The sequence below is a fragment of the Mustela lutreola genome, chromosome 12, assembly GCF_030435805.1.
Source record: "Mustela lutreola isolate mMusLut2 chromosome 12, mMusLut2.pri, whole genome shotgun sequence".
In the NCBI taxonomy this organism is placed as follows: domain Eukaryota; kingdom Metazoa; phylum Chordata; class Mammalia; order Carnivora; family Mustelidae; genus Mustela; species Mustela lutreola.
Genome location: NC_081301.1, coordinates 62,535,833 through 62,552,642, shown reverse-complemented (window position 1 = coordinate 62,552,642; position 16,810 = coordinate 62,535,833). Strand labels below are relative to the sequence as shown.

General features: G+C 31.4%; 1 protein-coding gene across 8 annotated transcripts in view; it reads right to left on the bottom strand.

Annotated features, from left to right (window-relative positions):
* Positions 1-16,810, bottom strand: part of KIAA2026 (KIAA2026 ortholog) — a 138,785-nt gene that overhangs the window by 46,412 nt on the left and 75,563 nt on the right. For 7 of the 8 annotated variants that reach the window (XM_059142692.1, XM_059142690.1, XM_059142689.1 and 4 more), the window contains 2 exons: positions 14,823-14,902; positions 5,768-5,857 (listed from right to left, as the gene is read on the bottom strand). In XM_059142692.1, coding sequence (XP_058998675.1) covers positions 5,768-5,857; positions 14,823-14,902 — 170 coding nt within the window. The remainder of the gene's footprint in view (positions 1-5,767; positions 5,858-14,822; positions 14,903-16,810) is intronic. The other variant, XM_059142691.1, reaches the window with a different exon arrangement.

Below are 16,810 nucleotides of genomic sequence, written 5' to 3'. Positions count from 1 at the left end.
TCACTTGTTATAAGCCTTACAAAATTTTCCAATTTTGATTATTTAGAGAGTAATAATGTCTAATAAATTTCAAATACAATAGGATCAGGCAAATTTATCAATATCTTAGTTCTATCTTTCTGGAAAACTAATACATTTCCTCAATTTAAACAGATATTTTCCAAATAATTAGGCAAAATGCAAATTTTATCTCTTGACTAAAACCACAAAAATAAAAATGTTACTATGATTTCTCCTTTAGCTAATTAAAGAATCCTATCATCTCAATGATAATGAGAAAGACAAAATTTAAAAACTGTCAAACTATATATTTCTATTATCTCAACCAGATATCTCACTTTAAACAAATCTCAGGTAGAAAATTAGATATGTAACACTTTGGATCCAAAGGATGCTGAGCCTTTTCTGAATAAGTTCCTACATAAAGTAATGGTACCAAGTATGCTAGAACAAACTCAAGAAAACTAAAGTATTTTTCTCCCCTTACATTATTAACTATAAATGAGATTAGCTGCCTTACAAGAATAAGTCAACAATCTAGATTTTAAAAGACTGTAAATCTTCTAATACAATGAGTAGCTCAAAACCTCCAAGAGGTTAGGAAAGCTTTTATAATGACATGCTGACAAGGGTGAGGAGTGGGATAATTCTTCCTTGTTGCTTTGGTAGGAAAAACTACCTGGAAAGGCCCTCCAGAGAAGAAATCTTCTAAAGAAGTGAGGTGTGTGCACAAATTCATGTTAAATCCTCTATCACATAGATATTTCTATCTTTAGCAATGGCATTCATGACAAACAAATGTCTATATGGAATACATCCCCTTTTTATTGGAGCCGCTTTGATACATATAAAAGTTGGTGATAAGTAACAAAATTGCTTTGACTCTAAATACTGTTTTAGTTGTGACAGTGATAACTTCTTATGAAGATCAAAATTAATACTCTATTTGTCTGGCAATAGTGAAGGAAGCCCACAGGAAATGTATTACAAGTTCATGCACTTAATTTCTTAATTAATATTAAGAAGACTCTCAGGTCCTTACTATGAGTCCAATTCTTTTTTTTTTTTTTTTAAAGATTTTATTTACCTACCTGACAGATCACAAGTAGGCAGAGAGGCAGGCAGAGAGAGGAGGAAGCAGGCTCCCTGCCGAGCAGAAAGCCCGATACGGGGCTCGATCCCAGGACCCTGGGATCATGACCCGAGCTGAAGGCAGAGGCTTTAACCCACTGAGCCACCCAGGTGCCCCTATGAGTCCAATTCTTATTGGACTTAAATAACTTAAATATTGTTACTTGTTTTGTAATTCACAGTATATCAGCTAGGGCAAATACATGCACAAAAACAAGAAACAAAAGACAATGAGGAAAGAGAACAAAAGCAAAAAAACAAACACACACCTTCAAAATATATAGCATAAAGGTCTTTTGGTAAATGTTTAATTAGAGTTACTGATATCAATAAATTTTTAGAATATGAGTATACTTATGGATATTCATAATGATCCTTGACTCATCAAAAAAGGGTTAAAATTTTTTTCAATAGAGTAAAAGGAGGCACAGAAGTTTGTCATTCAGTAATTAAAATAAGAAATTAAAAAAAAAAAAGAAATATCATCCTAAAGTTCAGGTTTTGGTTATCTAGAAAATTCATTAAGTGAAACACCTTATTTCCAAATGATGGCAGACAAACTAGTATTTAATATTAGTATAAACATCCAGTAAAGTTATTCTTACAACTAACATCTATCATAATCAGTATTGGTTTCCATAGAAAAATAAGAAATGATACTAAAATGTAAACATTTACAGTCTATCGCTACCATTAAGCTTTGTGGTCATTATAAGCTATTCATGAAAAAACCTTTTAGGCAGTTTAAAGGGGAATAGTTTATATGTTAGTAATCTCATTAAGATTATCCCCATTAAGTATAGCCCCAAGAATTTCTATTTCTTGAGGAGCAGAAAACATATTTTAAAACTACTAACACTGTGTGTCAAATATACTAACGAAAATCAGAATCACATTACCTATTATCATATGTGAAACCTCAATGTGTGGAAATTTGGCTGAAATTTATTCATCCATCATGTTTATTTACTGTGCATCAGTTTTGAAACTATGTTTTGTATAATGTATTCCTAAGAATGCTTGAACTTCAAATATATTACTATTTCTTACAAAGCATAACATGAGAATTTTAAAAGTCAAAAAAAATTGTTTTAGGGACGCCTGGGTGGCTCAGTTGGTTAAGTGGCTGCCTTCGGCTCAGGTCATGATCCCAGCGTCCTGGGATCGAGTCCCACATCAGGCTCCTTGCTCGGCAGGGAGCCTGCTTCTCCCTCTGCCTCTGCCTGCCTCTCTGTCTGCCTGTGCTTGCTCGCTTTCTCTCCCTCTATCACTGGCAAATAAATAAATAAATAATAAATGATCTTAAAAAAAAAAAATTGTTTTATACATTAATGACTTTTTTTGCAACAGAAGAGAAAAAAAATGAAAATTTATGTTGTATCTACAATGAATTAAAGACAGTCCTCATATTTGTGACATTTTAAGAATTTATATTAAACTAACAAATTCCATTGAATTATTAGAATTTGTTGGCCAATATAATAAAAATTGGGGAATAGATTAGTATTTACAAACACATAATTACGGTCAACTTACTGGACAAAAATATTTAGACACATGATACATAAAACTTTAGAGGCACATTGATATTGGAACAAACTGAATAAATATATTTGTTCTTTTTAACCACTGAATTGACCCTTAATCACCTGTGAAAATATCTAAAGAAATTAGCTGAATTCTTTCCCTAACCTTGGCTTAGGTCTATCTTGGGCTATTAGTAACTTAGTCTGTATTGTCCAAATCTCAGTGGACATTCCCAAGTGAATACAAAAGAAAAAAAAACACCCACCCAACCAAACCAAACAAAACAAAGCAAAAACAATAGATTAAATCTCCAGTTAAATTAAAAGTGTAGAATCACTGTTGCTCCTGCCTTTCTTAGAAGAATCTAAAATGTCAAGTGTAGAGATGAAAGAGTAATATAGGTACACCTGTTTGGAAATTATTCAAAGACATTTAGTCATAAAATGACTGTTCATAAGATGATGACTGGACCACCATCTGCTACTTAAACCTGTATGTTCATGAAAGTGCGGAGATAATACCAGGTACTCCAGTAATATTTTCTTATTTTGAATAATCATACAAAAAATGGAGCTCCTCAGCAAGTGCTTAAGAGAAATTTAGTATTTAAGACTATTGTGTATAATAAGCAATAGATAGATTTAGCCATCTGTTTAACCAGAGAATGCTATTTTTTTGAGTTAAGTAGGTTTAAACAATATGTAAATAACTTGTTAGTGTATGTATTATTAAAAATTAAATAAATGAATTGAACACGAACACTTGTTCATTTTTGTAAGATATTAAGTTTTCCTTTAAACTTAAAATGTGTTATACAATTCTGAGAATCTGAGTGTGAATGCTGATGAAATGATTTTGAAACACTGTAAAATTTATAATAAAGGCTACTGCTAATACTGTCTATAAAAAAAAGACAACAACAAAAACTAATATGCGGGGTGCCTGGGTGGCTCAGTCAGCTGGGTGTCCAACTCCTGGTTTTGGCTCAGGTCATGATCTCAGCATTCTGGGACTGAGCCCTATCTTGGGCCCCTGCCTTGGTGATGAGTAACAAATTGCTTTGACTCTAAATACTGTTTTAGAGTATTTAGAGCATTCAGCACAGGGTCTGCTTGTCCCTCTCCCTCTCCTCCTCCCCACATTTGAGCTCTCTCTCTCAAATAAATAAAATCTTAAAAAGAAAAAAATAATATGCAAATTCTAAGAGTCATGGACAAGTTAAAAATTTAGAGTCACAAAACTTAATCAATTAAACCCTGTATGTAACCTAAAATTTTCTTATAAACATGGCTTCAAAGACTACAATGTTAAGTATTTGAAATCTATGTATTCTTTCACTTTTTTACTTGTTCCTGTGAAGGAAGGCAATATGCTTATACCTTGGAATATGGAAGTTAGGTAGAAGACTTTACAGGAAAACTCTAGGATCCTTGAAGAAGTCTTTTGCTTTTACAATACAAGCTATAAATTAAGTACATTATGCATAAAACTATTCATTAAAAACAAAAATCCCTAATTTATAATATGGGAACAAGTTAAGATGCATACATTATGTTTACCTGCAGCATAAAAAACAATTAGCAATTTATTTAACTAAGTTTCTATTTAGACTCATGAAGAACAGACAACTCACTAAAAATAAACAGCTTCTGCAAAAATTGTAAATAACACCCTGGTTAAAAGACTACTCTTTCCTATTAAAGGACAGAATCAGTCCTTTATGAGCATATAACATTAAATATATTAAAAACGGCTTTGTTGAGGAGAAAATATTCTAATATAAATATTGTTTGGGAAATACATCACAGAGATAAATTTTAAAACAGCTGGTGTGCATATGTGTACACACACGCAAAGAATACATATATACATATGTGTATATATAAAAAATATGTATGTGTATATATACAAAGTATACATACATATATATGAACATATAAGAATCTAATGAGGGTCTAAACCATTTTTAATGGAAATATTTCTAAAATATATATAGTTTTCTACATTCTAGGATTATATACTTCAATATAATGTTTTCTTGTTAATTGATGGTTATCACTATGAACATTTTTCTATTCTACCTCTTATATTATATCAATATTTTCAAGGATATCACATGAAACTTCTGAAATGCCTGACTCTGTTTTATACCTATATTAAATAACCTCAGAAAGTTGTACTTTTATGGCACTTAAGTCTCTTTCCTTCAGAGTGCTACCAATAAGTCTTTTCTAGAGAGCAGATAAAATGACTACTACAAATCTGCTGAAATGCAGCTTGCTATTTCACTATCCTTATTTTATACATAATTCTAGATTAATAGGTTCTGAGCAAAGACCTAAAATTGAGTGGCTTCATGGCATTCCTAAGGCATAAAACCCAGGGATTTTTAAAATAATGATTGGTTTTCTGCAGTGTTTAAAGCCTCCCTCGTTTATTTACTGGTGTATAACTGAGTTTTGAATCTGCAGTATCACTGAATGTCAGCTAAACAAGTATTAGTGATTTAATGAATTACATAATTGAGTGTTTTAGCAAGTGTTAAGTGAATAAATATAATGCCTTTATATTCTATTCCTACAAGAATAAAAAATGAAGGTAAAATTGTGAATTTAGAATATATAGTTAAAGTTTAAAAAAGATCTTCAGCTGATTGAGGTGTTTTAAAAAGACATACTGTTAAGCATGTATCAAAAACATCTGGGGCAGGACTAAACAATTTGTATCTGTTATTTATATCACAGTTATTAAAATCTTTATTTTACTAAGCAATAAACTTTCATTAAAAGCATATAATTATTAATAAAGAATATCTGCAACGTAAGCATTTCCCAAAAAACTACCAGTCAGAAAACAACCAACCAGTATAATGGGAAATACTTAAAACTATACCTGATATAAACCAGGCAAACAAAATTAATTTACTTGCCCTGGTACCATTTTTGTTATGAAAAATGAAAACTAGACCACACAGGAGAAACAAAAGGAACAGTGTTTCTATTTTTCATTGCAATTTTTTATGTAATCCAGGAGAACAAGACTTGAAAAAAAAGCAGGAATAAATTTTAATGCTGATAATAATAGACAGAACTTTTGGATCAACACCTACCGATTTTTTTCTACTGTTTTCCAGATCTTTGAGTTCATTCTCGATTTTTGTGATTAATTCCCTGAGTTCATCAAGATTAGTGCAAATAAGCTAAAATAAAACACAAAAACACAGCTTGATAACACATAATATAAAACAACCAAAATGTGGTAACAGAAGTTGTTTTAACATATACTAAATTCACAATTATTTGTATTTGTAATAGCAAAAAGCAAAGAAAGCCCCACAAGTTTATATTTTAAAAGATACTATTTTTATAATGCATGAACTTCAGGCTTAGGATAAAAATAGCTGAAATTTCAACACTGGTGGTTTCATACCACACTTCCCTGTTCTCAGCTTGCTTTATAATCCAGATACTTTCTTAACATTATTAACTTTCAGCCCAGAATGACAAAGATCTGGAAACTCACCCTAGATTTCACAGGTTACTAAATCACCTTTAAGAAATGCTTCATCAGGCAGTCTCCTAGTTGGTGAATAAATGCACCCCTGGAGAACTGTCATCATACCTTTGATTTGGTTCGCTAATTATACAATTAAAATAATTATACTGCTGTTGGCATTGCTAAGAAAGAAGGATTTCCACTGTCTGTAATATATTCAAAAAAGTAAATGAATTTAAGTACCCATTCTTAATATGATCTTAGTAATCTTTAATAAAACCATTGCTACAGATAGTTATCTATTTTCCTTCATAATTATGTTCATTTTACTTCACCTTGGTAATACTGGCAAATGGCCAAAATAATTGGGTTTTAGTTATGAGCAATCAAATCAAATTATGAGTTAATACAAACTAGTTTGTATTAACTACTAAAGCTTTAAACAGTGAAGTGTCAGCAACAACCAAAATATTAATTACTACGTTTTAGTTCTTAAAAAAATTAGTTTTTCCTAATATATTTAACTTTTTTCCTAAAATAATTTAAGCTCATATTTTTTAAAAATCTGTAACGAAAAAGAAATAGGTTTCTAAAACAAACAAAAAAAAAGACGAGCACATAGAGAGGAAAAGTTTTAGATTAATCAAAGTCTTGTAAATGTTTATACTGTGATAATTTAAAAAAAATACTATACTTAGAAAACTATTAATTTACCATAAGATTATATCAGCCCATGTTTGTTACATTCATGAATCTTTGTGTAAGGGTATTGTTTTCCTAAAAGGCGTATTTCTTGTATAAGAAAACAAAAACAACAAAAGAAAAGGGGGTTACAACAAGATCATTTCTAGTGACTACTGTGACAAAAATGGGAAAGTAGGGCCCCTTTCAACTTCCTATATAATAGCATGTGAAATCACAGGGCATTTGATCTACATAAATGACAATATGGTTCAATCTAATAGGTTAAGAAAAATTATCACAGATATTATTTTAATTAGTATTAAAATTATTATTGGAAATGTCTACATAATTTCAAACTCAAAGAACTGACAATGCAGAGAAAATACGCATTTAAGAAACCCAAATTAAATAATTCCAGAGGAGAAAACAGTACATAATGATGTAGTAGAACAGTGCTGCTGATATTTACTGTAAATTACATATGCCCATTTGCCAAATCTAGAGTTATGGAAGAAATGCTGGTGAGCAGTGGACAAAACAACTATGGAAGTGCCTCTGGAACTTTGTAATGTCTTCCACTTCTATCTTGTTGTACCTACATCAGGTTTTTAGTAAGAGCTCAGTGGGAAATAAACTTCTCATTGTATAATCTGCTATTTTGATCAGCAAATTATATGTGCCACAGAACTAGCAGATATTTACATGCCATTTCACTGAACTTGGTGCACTAAATATCACAACATAGATTTCTCATTTGCACAGATGGCAAATCTCAGAAGAATTTTCACTTGTATCTTAGATGTCTCATTATACAAGGAATAAGGGTACATTTTCTGTATATAGTTTGTAGAAACTTAAGAGTAACAATGAAAACATACACCTCTACAACTAGACACACTCTAAGACAATTAAAATCTTTCAATTCATGGAATCAACAAATATTTATATTCTATCTAAAGGAAGAAGAACACAGTTCTGACGTCAAACTGAATGATTTCCACAGCTTAAGAGCTATATGGCTATATAAACCAGTACTTTGAAGTGGCTTACCTGGTTAGTAAGTAAATCAGTGCTTCTCAAACTTTAATGTGCGTAAGAATCACCTGGAAATCTTGTTAAAATGGAGTTTTTGATTTAGTAGGTCTGAGGTGGGACCTGAGATTCTCATTTCTAACAAGTTCCCAGGTATGGGCTGCAGATCATACTTTTAAGCAGTAAGGTACTAAATGATTATGAATTCCAAATTTTCATGGCTCCTGAAATATTCTGGTACTATGTAGCTAAGGAATATGAAGATTCAAAAAGACTAATTTCCAAACAGCGGATAAAATGCTGAATTAAATGCACAATGATAAGATAAATATTCCTTATAAGACATAACTCTCAAACATAAATTTTATTGAATTTGAGGGTGAAAATATTTTAGCAATACTTACTTTGAATTCATCTTAAAATGAATTAATAGTTACATAACAATTTACAAGCCCTTTCTATACTCTCTACAAATAGATATAATATATATTTAATACAGATAACGGAAAATATAGGGCCAAGGTCAGCTGAGAAAATTCACATATAGAAACATAATTCTATTGTTACTAATTGTAACTATTACTAATACTGAAAGAAAAAATAATCTGACTCAAGCCAGTATACCCTATATTCTTTCTCTTTTACATAGTAAGGCATATGTGTGGCCTTTAAACTTGACTCAACTTCAAATGGTGCTTTTAAAAACAAAATCAATGCCTGGGGCTCCTGGGTGGCTCAGAGAAAGCCTCTGCCTTCCTCTCAGGTCATGATCCCAGGGTCCTGGGATCGAGCCCTGCATCGGGCTCTCTCCTTGGTGGGGAGCCTGCTTCCTCTTTCTCTCTGCCTGCCTCTCTGTCTACTTGTGATCTCTCTCTGTCAAATGAATAAATAAAATCTTAAAAAAACAAAACAAGGGTGCCTGGGTGGTCCAGTGGGTTAAGCTGCTGCCTTCAGCTCAGGTCATGATCCCGGGGTCCTGGGCTTGAGTCCCACATCCGGCTCTATGCTCAGCGGGGAGCCTGCTTCCCTTCCTCTCTCTCTGCCTGCCTCTCTGCCTACTTGTGATCTCTGTCTGTCAAATAAATAAATAAAATCTTTAAACAAAACAAAACAAAACAAAAAAAAACCCAAAATCAATCCAATAAATAAAGTTCATCTATAAGGAAAACAGAAGCATTTTTTTTTTTTTTTTAACAAAGTAAAACACCTTATTAAAACCTCCTCATTACCTTGGATTAGAAAAAAATATCTGAGGCTCAGGGCCAAGAGGGATGAAAAAGGAAAGCTACACGGCAGGTCAGATCACAGTTGGAGCATACCGTTAACACTCATGAGAGGTTTTCAGTCATACCACAGAAATTACCAAGAGTTTTATCCTCCAGGAAAACCTCTTGAAGGCTTTATACCTTATACTGTCCCTCAACATTTCACTTGAGGCAACCCATGACAGAGCCACAAAATCATAAATCTTAAGAGCCGAAAAGGACTAAAAATATGTAATTTTTGGACTAAAAAGGTATCTTTCCAACTCATATTCAAACTAATTAAAACTAACGGAGGTAAAGTAACCTAAGATGACTGGGTAGAGGAGATCAGATCACTGATCTGATCTCTTTCTAGAGAGACCAAAAAATGTAGAACTCATCTACCTCCTAATATATGATATTCTTTAAGGGGTCTTTCTAAACAAGACAAAAAAATCTAATAACAATTGAATATGTGTTTATAGTTTTAGGATTTAGTTCATACCTAAGCTTTCATTTCTATTAAATGATAAATATTAAAAGGCCCTCTTCTCCAACTCAAGAAGCAGGAATGTGTATATATGGAGGGAGAGGGAAGGTTCTGTAGAGATCAAAAGAACTCCATGACCATTATCTTAGAAAACTTGCAAAATAAATCCTTCCTTACTTTATCACTACTTCAAATTAGAAATTATGCCCTTTGGGTTTACAGACAATTACTTTGTTCCAAAAAGGACATAAGGTAGCATATAAAACTAAAGCAATACAGTAAATTAAAAAAGCCAAGGGAAAACAATGCAGAAGTCAAAATGAATAGGTTAAAAAAAACTGGATCTCTCACTTATTACTCTGCTAATACAACAAACCTATACTTTATTATAAAAACTGTAAGCAAAATTTTAAATTCATGGTATAAATTCAAATTTCATATTGTATTAAACTAAAATTATATTAACATCTTAAAACTATGAGGATAGGAAAAATCCTTCTCATTTCTTATGATTACCATAACAAGGAGAATGACTGCTTCAAAACCTGCAAATAGGATATTATGTGGGATGTGAAAAATAACTCTGATTAACAAGATATTTATATTTATTAATGAGACATGTTTCTCTCAGTGCACAATATTTAAAAATAGAATTTTAAGGGGGAAGTAAAACACACACTGTTAGAAAGAAATCAAAAAGCTGAAGCTGAAAATACTCACATTTACATTTACATTATTCATATTATTCAAAATAATATAATCAAAAGGTCCATAACACAGTGAAGCAGTTGAATTCCAATTTAATTCTGGACTCAACTTGTTATACTGATGGTCTCAATCTGTTACTTTATTTCATATCTTTAGTTTCTCCACTGGTTAAATGGAGAAATATAGTTTTTTCAGAGGTTAAGGATCCGTCAATTTATGCTTACATTTGAAAACAATACTACTATATAAGTCTTAGCATCTGGATTCTGGATTTTCTTTGCAAAGCACTTTTAGAATAAGTCACACTTATGCAACAGTAGCAGTTATACATTACATTCAAAGATACTGGTTACCAATGAAAAGCAAAGTCATGGTAACTAAGGCTCTTACATTATTTTAAAAACTGATCTTACTGAGACAACACATTACGTTTTAAAAATACTTTCTATGACTTTGTTACAATTGTGTACAAAATGACAATTCACATAATATTAGATTTCTTTTTCAATTAAATTTCAAAAAGGTGTACTGGCAAAAATTAACTTTATAAAGAAAAATGGTATTTACTTTTCAGCTTAACAATCTTTCTTATACTACAAAACTGGTAAAATAAATAATTTAGACAATTTAACAAAGTCATAATTGTTAAATATGATACAAAAGCTTAAATCACCAACATGCGAAACACTAAAAAAGAAGTATTTCCTAACAGTTTGGATCTATTACTAAATTAAAAAACCTAAGTTCCCCTATATGCCAACTATAACCACCATAACACTATAGTAGGGCTAAGCAGAAGTTTTTCCTCTGATTAACATAATGATGCAAATAATATTATTTGGTTTTTCGCTTTTCAAATTATTATAGACTTTATCATGATATTTTATGATTTATGAAATATGACCAAATCCAAGATTATTTCAAGGTCTTAAGTAGCTAAGAAAAGTGGTAAAGGTCAATGATAGATGCTTTTAAGCCATTCTTAATTGATTTTCCTACTCATAACACTACTTAGGTCTGAAGCATGTGGCATGCTTACTTGAAAAAATAAGTAAGAATAAAACAGTAAGCTCTATGATTTAACCTTACAACACCCTATGAAGTAGGTATGATTACTACCTGACTATACAGAGAAGGAACTGGACGTACAAAGGGCTTAAGAATACAGAGTTAGTGGTAAAGTTGATATTAGAACCTATGTAGCCTGGTCCCAGAATCCATATGCTTAACCACTATGCACATTACTGGTATCCACCTGGACCCACTGAATCAAAGATGAAATCTTGGAAGATAACACCCAGGAATTTTCATTTTAATAAGGGCATCACATTATTTTTATACTACCTAAAGTTTGAGAACCACTGACATAACTCTTGACACAAGTGGCATGGATATGGTTAGTCCCTTTACAATACACACAAAAATAAATGCAATCCACCATTTTAGTTTTTACAGTGTAGACCTTAAATAAAGGTGGGATAATTATTTTCTTAAACTGAGGAATAAATATTAGGTGTACATGTAAGTAAACATGGACTCCTCCTGAAGCCAATAGGCAGACTAGGTTAATTTCTAGCTTTAAAAAAAAAAAAAAAGTCAACAAAAACAATGACAAATTAGAAAGTAGTTGAGGTCAAAACAGGACTCACTTATTTTATGTATGAGGACTTAACAAAAAATAAACTTCACAATTTAATCCCTCAACACATTTCTCTCTTTGCATGTTTAAATCAATTTAAAGATGGACTAGTCCTTTGACAAATAAATCAGGTTTTGCAAAAGGGATCTGATATCTCTCCACCAACAGCTTCATTATTTTTAACACAAAGATATTTTAGAATAAATACTATGAAGAAAATCTTCCAGCTAAACTTTTCTATAAAGTACTTTTTTTTTTTTAAAGATTTTATTTATCCATTTGACAGAGAGAAATCACAAGTAGGCAGAGAGAGAGAGAGGAGGAAGCAGGCTCCCTGCTGAGCAGAGAGCCTGATGCGGGACTCGATCCCAGGACCCTGAGATCATGACCTGAGCCGAAGGCAGCGGCTTAACCACTGAGCCACCCAGGCGCCATCTATAAAGTACTTTTATGTGTAATACTAGAAATGTGATATTTAAAGAACCTGGATAAAATAAATAATTTGCAGGGGCACATGGGTGGTTTAGTCGGTTAAGTGTCCAATCTCAGAATTATGAGATTATGAACCTCACATTAGGTTCCAAGCTGGGCATGGAGACGCTCTCTCCTTCTCCCTCTACCCTTCCCCATGCCTATCATCCTTTCTAAAAACAAAACAAAACAAAACAAAACAAAAAAACAAAAACAAAAACCAAACAAAATACAAAGGAATAATTTGTAGAATCTGAGGTGCTAAATGGCATTGCTAGAGCTTTCGGGAAGGAAATAAATTTGCTTCTTTATTACATAATGGTCAGTTCCTTACATGTGGGGAACTTCCAAATAATGAAAGAAACAAACTATATATAAAGTTATTTTGAAAGGCAGAACTATAGGTTTTGTCTGAAACAATAAAATTTACTAGTGACTAATACTGTCTCATCTCCTATTCTTTGCTTATTTAAAGCAAATGACCTATTTCCTGGGAGACAGCTGTCAATTTTCTTTATGAGTAATACCATGGCATTCATGTTATAAACTAGGTGTAAGAACCACAGTTCTCATAAGTCTATTCCCCATCCTAGCACCACACACACACACACACACACACACACACACACACATTCTAGGACACCTTAAGAACTAGGAAGGAGATTTTATTTATTTTAAACAGTTCAATTTGGCAAAATTCAAAATTTCACCTTAAATTTCTGAGAGTGATAAGCAAATGGTCAGTAATTGACAAAGCATCATTTAGTTCTTTTTTTAACTTTTTAAAAACTTTTTTGCTCATGACCCATGGTCAAAAATGTATTTTACACTGCATGCCAGTACAATAAGCACAAGATCAAAACCAAAGTTTCATGAAACGGTATTACCCTTACTATATCTGAGACACTCATAATTTCTTTTCTATTTTAACTGTTAGCTTAAAAAAGGAATGCTGGTCATGTAATCCACTAGATTAATCTCATGCTTCACTAATGAATAACCATTTGCCGTTTGAAAAACACTGTCCATACTGTCTACGCCACTTATTACATATGAAAGTCCATTCACTAGGGATAGGAATGGAGATAAACAGCAACAGCAGGCCAGATCTGTTCTGAGACTTATATTCCCGGATTGAATATTTTAAGTATTGAGGGGGGAGAGTGAGGGGGAAAACAGCAAAGGCTGTGATGATATCAGTGAAAGAATAACAATATACTATTCAAGTTTGATAAGAGGTATAAGCAATGATTAGAAAGTCCTCCAAGTAAAACAGTAAACATACATTTTCCGCTAAATATCCTGTAACCAAGGTTATATTATAAAAAATGATTTTGTAAAAATGTTTGTAATTCATTCTAAGAATATCATTAAAAATATTCTATCCTAAAATACTAAAAGAAAACTGTCATTTTCTTTCACTGCTCATTTAAAAATATTAAATTTTTACCAATTAGTTACTTCCATGAAAACAGTTCCAAAAATAAGGTTTTTACTGAAAAATAGATGTCTACATTTTTGAATGTATATATTCAAAAAGTCAAATATATATGATCATCTCACATTATATATTATCAATATTTTCATAGTTATTACTCTTTTATTTTCTCCTTGACTTGAGACTGACAAAAATTCATTTTAACATCACTTATTTTTTGGCAACTAAGTATTAGGTTATAAAACTTTTGAAACTGGTTTGGACACAGTAATACAAAGAAAGTTTTAAAAAGGGTCATTTGAAGAAAACACATCTTTTATAAAATAGAAAATAAAAGTATTATTTGAAGTGAGAATCTCTGCTTATTCTGGTACCAACTACAAATGAAAACTCTTCAAATAATAATATGGCGCTAAGTATACTTTTTTTCTTTTTGCAGAAATGTTTAAAGACCATTCAATTAAATGTTACTTAATATTCTTTCTGAAGTTCGTATATAGCTAAGAGTTAAAAGATTTGTGTCAACCATTTTTACAGTGCCCCCAAAATTAAAATAAATTGCTTATTTACAAATTATTTACAAATTATGATTTATTCTTGGAAGACTTACATACTTACTTTCATATATTGTTATATAAATATGTTATATAAATGTCTGTATTATTATATTTATAATATATAATGTATATTCTATTAAACTACTTCTACAAAGCAGTATAGCATTTAAAAATGAAAGAGACTTTTGGCTACAAAGAGACAAAAACGGAGGTAAAAATTTTGAAACATTAGATTCAATTTTAACTATGCCTTGTACTCCAAGAGGTAAAAGTCATAGATGGAAACATTTCATTGAAAGTATGCCCATTACAGTGGAATTTAGCCAATCTCTTGAGGAACAATATAAACAAACATTAAAGCAAAAAATTAAACTACAAAATGTTGAGACAAAATTGAAATATTTACCTGAAATTCTGGTACAGCAGATGACTTTGTAACAGTTTTCCTCTTCTTTGTGACTGCTTTTTTAGATATGGATTTTTTTCCTTTCAAGATTAAAAGAGAAAATCTTCATAATACTGTTTATAGCACTTCATTAACAAAAACCAAATTACATAGAACCTTGAAAGTTAAAATATAACTAACAGATGGCTGCTAGTGAGTCAAATAAAAATGATGAATCAAAACAAGCCCCAGTAAAAGTAAACATTAAACTATAACTACCTGTAACAGACATATTAACAAACACGGGTTTCTTGACATATGAACAGAACTATCAAAATCTGCAATGAGTTGCACGGTATCAGAATTTATTATACTAAGACTTGGCAAAAAAAAAAAGTCACATTACTTCTGCTCAGTTAAAATCTACTTCACAACTTAAAATGAGATTACATAAGAAAAAAAAAAATCTTACCTTTTAACAATGACGTCCATAGTCAGGAACTTGCATAAAACTACACTCTGAAGACTAGGGTCTAAAGCCAACCTAATGTGAAAATCCTTTCAGCAGCTTAGGAAACAAGGTTTTTCTATTCTTTTAGCTCTGCACTCACTTAATTGGCTGCCTTTGGAAGTATTCAATAACCAGTTTTAAACAAAGTAAAAATCTCCCTTTAAAAAGTGCATCCAGTCACTTGTGCAATCAGAAAACACTGGGGAAAATAAATCTACATTCTTAAAGAAATCCAATTCATATCACACATTGAAGCATATCTACTCTGTGTATCTAACATGACAAAAGAGAGACATACAGGCACATAATCACTATTTTTAGAAAGAACATCTTAAAGTATGTTTTGTTTCCACTTGCATATAGCAAACTCAATAAACTGACTGTTAATTATTCAACAAACATGAGATACAGGGCACTGTACAATTTATAGACAACAAAGAACTATAAAATGGAAATCCTGTCCTCCCAGAGCTGAAAATCTATGTAAGGGAATAAAAAATTAATTAGAAACACTTAAAAGTTAACTTTATTTCACAATCATTACTAAGCTAAAATCAGCTTTAAAATTACTATTTTTTAGAAGGGAAAATGAGTACACAAAGTAATTCTGTTCAACATAATACCTATAGCTCCTTTCTAAATATTTTCCTATACAGATATGATCCTCTATGTAAACGGTCATTTGATTGCAACACGTTATTCAACTTGTAGGCACAATTCCAATTTACAATATAATTGTATTTTCTCCTGTATTCCTTTTTAACCATATCATGGAACTATAATTTGATTATCTCTAATTCTGTCTATAAAAATGCATGTATACTATGATTGAACTATTGCAAATTTTGAGTTGCTGAGGTTCACATGGATTTTACTGTCTTGTTCTAGTATCAACCTGTCATTTGATGTTTACTTTTAATTAAAATAACCTAACATATGCATACTCCTCATCACTGTTATTTGTTTCTGTACTTACACAGAACCTATACCACAACTAAATTACAAAAATAGGTAAGTAGGTAGTCTACTTAGCCAATATTCAGGAAGAAATTATTAAATTATTGGTATCTCTATAATATAGCTAGAGTAATTGATTTCTAAAATGTGTACAATTAATTTCTAAACTGGGTCCCAAGGGGTCACATGAATTTGGGCAGAAGACTGCCTTTCTTCTACACACTACTTTTACCCTTTTTTAAAATTTATAGGAAAAAATTTAATGGCCCTACTAAGTCTGAAAAAGATATAAAAAGAATTTGAAGGAAATGAAATCCTTCCTTATTCCCCCAACCCACAGCACTGCTCTAATTAGCTTTTTAAAAATCATTTGATTTGATATTTATTTATTCATAAGAACAACAGAGGGTCACCCTTGATACTCCCAATAAATTTCTCTGTGTTCCCACATAGGCACTAAACTCAGGTACTAAATTTTCAGTTAACTCTAGAAGTCACTCTTACTTTATTTTTTTTTTTTATTGCGTCATGTTAGTCACTA